Source organism: Buceros rhinoceros, unplaced genomic scaffold (genome assembly GCF_000710305.1).
Source record: "Buceros rhinoceros silvestris isolate BGI_N320 unplaced genomic scaffold, ASM71030v1 scaffold13830, whole genome shotgun sequence".
NCBI classification, from domain to species: Eukaryota; Metazoa; Chordata; class Aves; order Bucerotiformes; family Bucerotidae; genus Buceros; species Buceros rhinoceros.
Window position 1 is genome coordinate 76272 of NW_010388106.1, and position 5807 is coordinate 82078.

The 5807-nt window shown below is 46.7% G+C and overlaps 1 protein-coding gene across 1 annotated transcript in view; it reads left to right on the plus strand.

Annotated features, from left to right (window-relative positions):
• GDPD5 (glycerophosphodiester phosphodiesterase domain containing 5) overlaps positions 1-5807 on the plus strand; it is a gene marked incomplete at its 5' end in the record, with an annotated part of 47207 nt that overhangs the window by 14846 nt on the left and 26554 nt on the right. Inside the window, one exon of the mRNA XM_010144905.1 lies at positions 2089-2234. Coding sequence (XP_010143207.1) covers positions 2089-2234 — 146 coding nt within the window. The remainder of the gene's footprint in view (positions 1-2088; positions 2235-5807) is intronic.

A 5807-nucleotide genomic window follows, 5' to 3' on the forward strand; every position in this document is an offset into this window, starting at 1 on the left:
CCCCCCCCCTCCTTTTTTTTTTTTTTTGTTTCCCCCATGCTACTTTTTCTGAACCCAGAGAATAAAAGTTTCTTGAATAGCTACAGCAATTTAAAAGGTACTAGCTTGTTTCCAAAGCTTGTTTCTGAGGTCAGATGAAAACACTGGACTTGAAGCCACCCTGAAAGCCTTCAGTAGCAAATGGGAGTGTAGAAACATGCTCTTCGAGGCACCCAGTCTCTGTGGGAGGGGTCGCTAAGAGCAGGAGGAATGGAGAAGGGAGGCTTGTGTCTAAATGTTGTCATTGGTGGTGTCATGTGGAGAAAGTGGGACGTTTATCTATCCCGCTTGCTTGGCTTGGGTGGTCACCAGGAGAGCTTCTTCCACACAGTCCATCTAACCTTAAATGGAAAAGTATGTGCTTGCTTGTATTTTGTTTTGGGGATTTTGTGCATGGTCTCAGTTCTCACATGTGTGGCTGGGTGAGGTCTTCAGCTCCATTTTAACATGGTCTGTGACCCACGCTGGGCCATCCTTTCTTGCTGGGTGCAGTCCAGTTGATCAAAGTATTTGGAAGCCTGTGTGTTTCACCTGCTGCTTGCCTTTACTTTGGATATGAGCTGTTCAATCCCTGAACTGCAGCACCAGGAAGGAAGGGACCAGATTCTTTGTACATCCTGAGTCTTCACTGACAATTAAGCTGATTTTCAAAGCCTGGTTGGCGCGTGGTGTTCCTGAAGTGAGCAGGAATTGGGTCAGGATCGTGTCCTGTGTGTGTCTGGAGGTTTTGATGCTAGTAACACACAACTGAAGGACACCATGGTGCAGGGGACAGCATGAGCTCACTTAGCAAGATGCCATTCAGTTCCTTGAGCGCTCTGAGAGGAGGAAAAATTAGCTGGCAAAGTTACTAGTGTTACTTTCTGGCTTGTAGAAACATGTTTGAAGGAGGCTATTAGATGCTAGAAGTAAAAAAAAAAAAAAAAAAACCAGTTTATGTGTGAAACCAGATCAGTTGTGGTCAGGACCAGAGCTGGGCTGTTGGGTGCTTCACCTAATTAAAAAAAAAAACCCAAACAAAACCATCTTCATCTTCTGTCCATGGCAAATAATTGTTTTAAAGGGTTTTTTTGAAGGTTCTCCCTGGAGTGCCAAAGCCTTAATGAGTTTGAAAAATAAATAACAATAATAATAATTAAAAAATGAAGTCTTATGCTTTTAATATCTGTGGTTTCAAGTGACTGCAAATAGCTCAGGAGTTCAAAGGTGCCTGTTCTTTAGCAGGAATACGCATCTGTTGGGAACAAGGGGTGTTTCTGTTCTGCTGTCATCGCGTTTGAAATATTCCCAGATGCTTTGGGCTTTGTGAGGAGTCACTGGTAGTTGGAGGCTGGCTGCTGAGGCATGGCGTGGGAGACAGAACTGCTCATCTGTCTCAAGGACTGCAGCCAGTACCCTCTTCACTGCATTTGCCTGTCCTGGAATATCGCTGCTTGCAGAGACCCCAAGGAATCCAGCACCATCACAGCCCGAGGATTTATTTAAACATAAATCCAACTTAATCAGTAGAACATTATTCCAAATTAACTCAGGCCTGACTGGCACAAATCCTAACGCAGAAGCAGTTGAAGTGGCGTTACCTTGACTGAAATGGGTGGTGTCGCTGAACCACCGACGTAAACACAAGTGTTATAAACCCATGTGATGTTAAATGCACCAAGGTGCTGCCATGACCTATTTGTAGCTATCTTTAACTGGTGATCCTGCCTAGACAGGACAAAACCTGGGGCTGTCGCATCCAAAGGGCTGGAAATCAGCAGTGGTTTGGCCTACATTGCTGCAGCTTGAAGCAATTCACTTAACTTTTTGTTTCCCCAATATAAAATGAAGTGAAAACCTCCCTCAGGACTTGATTAGCTCAAAGAGATTTGTTTTTTTTTAATAGATGATGGTTTTCCCTAAACACAGAGCTCTGATGTTGTACGGGGGTGATGACTGCAGACCAGTCTCTCTCTGGAGGGGGACGAAGGTGTCTTGACTTTGCTCCTGTGCTGTGAGGAGGTCAGGACCAACGTTTTCACCACCTCCTTCTCTCTTTTTCTGTCGAAGCTTCTCAGATGCTGATGTTCACTGCATACCTCGCAGTTGTAGTTGCACTTTACCTCGTCCCTCTCACCATCTCATCCCCTTGCATAATGGAGAAGAAGGCTCTGGGGCCAAAGCCAGCCCTTATAGGTCACCGAGGAGCACCAATGGTGAGTAGTCTCACATTATTAGTACTGTGTTGTCTGACTCTTTTGCCTTTGTAAAGGATGGTACTGGATCTGATGGTCTCCAGGCTGGCCTCCACAGTATACACATGGAATGTAACTTTGAAGTACCCCTCCTGGCTAGAATTGCTGTGGTGGTAAATCAGTACATGAGCCCACAGTCAAGTCGCTCCCCAGATGTTCTAGATGCCTCACAAACAAAAGGACAATTCTCCCCTTGCTCACAGCGTTTGTGCCACTGCATTTCGCTGGCTGCTAGTTCTGCTGTCCTTTGCTTTCCAAGCTTGGCCCTCGAACTGCAGCAGAAGTTTGTGATGATTATTTTGGTTTTAGAGCTGGAGGCTCAGTCTTTGTGACCTTTGCAGGACCTCACCAACAGTGATTAAACTTAGCTCAGACAAATAAGCTGTGCTGACCGTGCATGACTGCACAGTGCTCTTGCATTTGTCATGAGACTGGGTGAGGTCATGAAAAGTTCCCATCACCTGCCTCTGGGTAGACATTGAGATCATAATAGAGTCCTTTCTTCCCCGAGGTTTCTGGACATATCCAGGCTAAGATGAAGCATGTTGGCTATTACACAGCCATGTATATCCAATGGCTTGGATAATGCTCTCTTATGGTGTTTGGACACACTGGCCTGGTCTCTAGTTTGGATGCTTCTATACATAGGTCTGTTGCATAGTTGTACTTCCATCTCTCCACTGGCTTTCTGTTTTACATCTGTCTGTATCTTTCAGAGAAGATACAGCACGCTGCGGTGTAGGCACTGGCCTTGCAAATGTTGGTGGGTTTTTTTAAGGCATGTAACTAGCTTTTCTGCTGACATTCAAAACAGAAAAAATATATTTGTATAGGCTGTCAGATATATTGAGCAGGCTGGAGCATGCTTGACCTCCTCTCCAAGTCCAAGAGTAGGTACCAGGGGAGTTTGCTAGGCGAGATAAACACCTGTCAGGACACAGAAGTATTTTATTTTAGTCCTCTTTATTTTTAATGATTTATTTCTTTAAGCAATCTCTTGAAATACCAGCTTCATTTGCATCACTTGTTTAACTATATTGCCTCTGCGGGTGGTGAAATGGAGTTCTGGGCATGATAAATGCTTTTTCCTGTCCTACTGAGTTTGTACGAATCACGAAGGCCAGAAGAAGCCAAGTGAGAACCTGTGCTCTGCACTCTTTCTGCATGGCAGGAAATCACAAAACCTGTTAGATTTTCCTTCCTGTGGGGGTTTCCAGGCCTGTGTGCCCTCCACAGCCTTCTAAAGAGACTCAACAGGCAGCTTCCTTCCATCTTCCAGAGAGTTTTCGTAAACCTTATCTGGAGCAAGACTCCCAGCAGAGACTTGGCCCTTTGCTTTGCTTCGTGGTCTTCCTCGGAGCCAGCAAACACTCCTTGCTGTATGAAATAAACCCACTGGGAAGATGGTACTTGCATGTTAGGGTGCAGAGGGCTGCGGTGGTTGATCAGTGGTGGAGGACACTCAGTGCTGTGTGGAATATCCCTCCCCTTTGCTGTTCCCTGATACACAGCGCTGGTTGCCTGTAAGCAGCAGATGGTTTGCTCTGAAGACCACAAGAAGCAAGATCAGAGACTAGCAAGACTCGTTCCAATCTCCAAACAGTGATCTGCATGTCCTATGCTGTGTTGGCAATAGATCTGTCCAACTGCTTTGCCTTTCCTGTGTGTGAGTGTCCTCCAACTATGGCCTGCAATGGCGAAACTGAGATAGGATGGGAAAGATGAGGACCAGAGAGAGGTGATCAAAACCTTGTTCTGCACTTCTGTCCGGGTCCAGCTTTTCCCTATATCAAATGTCACCTCGAGTTTGAAGAGCTCCATCTACAGTGCCAGTCCTCAGGTTGTACTGAGTCATATCTGCTTGGAAACTCACGGTTTTATAGCTTTTTCAAAAGGTATTTCTGCTAGCAGGGCCTGTTTTCGCAGGGCTCCTTACCAGACCTTGGCTGTTAAGCCCAAGTGTATGTAGATTTAGTTTGGAGAAATGGCCAAACGGAGCTAGAGAGGAGGAAATAGCCCAGAGAAGAGTCTGCAGATGGGGCTGTAGGGCACAGACAATCCTCCCTTGGCCACTGTCAAGATCGAAAGTCTGCAGAGCCTGGGAGTTTGGGATCTGAGGTGAAACTAGATCTAGTAGGAGTGGAGATGATAAAAAGCGATGCAATATTTGCCTTCGCATCTCCTGAAGCAAGACAGATGTGATTTGCTGTGCAGACAAACATGCTCTCTGACAGAGCCCGACAACTGGTTGCTTTGCCTGTCTGGTAGGACTGGGTCTGCCATACCGTGTTTGCATGTCCAATGCTCTTATACTAGAAAGGCATGAATACAACGGAGTGCTCTTCTGAGAAAAGCCAGCAAAGGAGATCCATGGGATGGCTGAAGATGCTTGTTGTCCTGAAATAAAGGATTTGTTGGGCACATGGCATGTGGTATATGGAGCAAAAGGTGGTGAAATGGAGTTTCCCAGGAAAGCTATAGATGTGTGTGTGAGCTTCCTGCACTCGGCAGACTGATCCAGCCTGCCTCTCAGACAGGGGCATCGATCTTCCTTTGTGCTCCAGAGCACACACCCTGCTCTCTTCTCTTGTCCCTTTAGCACTTCGAAGAGCAGCATTTGTACCGTCTGTGTGAGTGTGACTCAACTGCTGTCCTTGTTCCACAGAGGAAAAAAGTGAGGAACAGAGGCCATATGGCTCATGTAATTCATCTTGAAACACTGGAGGAGGGAAAAAGTCCTTGCATTTTAAGTAGTAAGGGAAAATCAGAAACCATCTTGGTATCTGTACCGAGATGAAGGGTGGCTTTTTGCAGTACAGGGGAGCTACTGGTTCTAAAAAAAATGATTCTCCTTACCTTTCTTATAGTACCCCTTAAAGCATTGAAAGGCCGCACTAAGATCTTCTCTGCTCCAGCCTCAACACCCCCAACTCTCTCCCCTGGCGTCCCAGCAGAGGGCTTCCACCCTGCCAGCATTGCTGGGGCCTCCTGTGGCCCCGCTCCAGCAGCTCCCTGGCTCTGCTGTGCTGAGGAGCCCAGAGCTGGACCCGGCACTGCAGGGCGGTCTCCCCAGAGCGGGGCAGAGGGGCAGGATCCTCTTCCTCAACCTGCTGCCGAGCGAGACCCGGCACTGCAGGGCGGTCTCCCCAGAGCGGGGCAGAGGGGCAGGATCCTCTTCCTCAACCTGCTGCCCACATGGTTTTTCAGCTGCTTTTATGAGCACTTGTCTTTTGTCTTTGGTCTTCCAGTTTTTTTGTTCTTCTTACAGAAATCTGGTTGCATTTTTGTCTTTGATGTCAATAGACTTGATTGTCCTCTCCCTGTGATGGTAAATACATTGCTTACGATGAGGATAAGCCAAAACAAGAGTAGAATGGAAAAGGTGGGACCAAATCTGAGATGGAAATGAAGAATTTCATCTAGTAGGACATCAACTTCAACCGCTATTCGCACCTTTAAAGTCTTCTCCCAAATTTACTTCCTCACATGATGCCTCAGGTTGAGGCAGGTTGTCTTTGCTTTTAGGATCGGAAG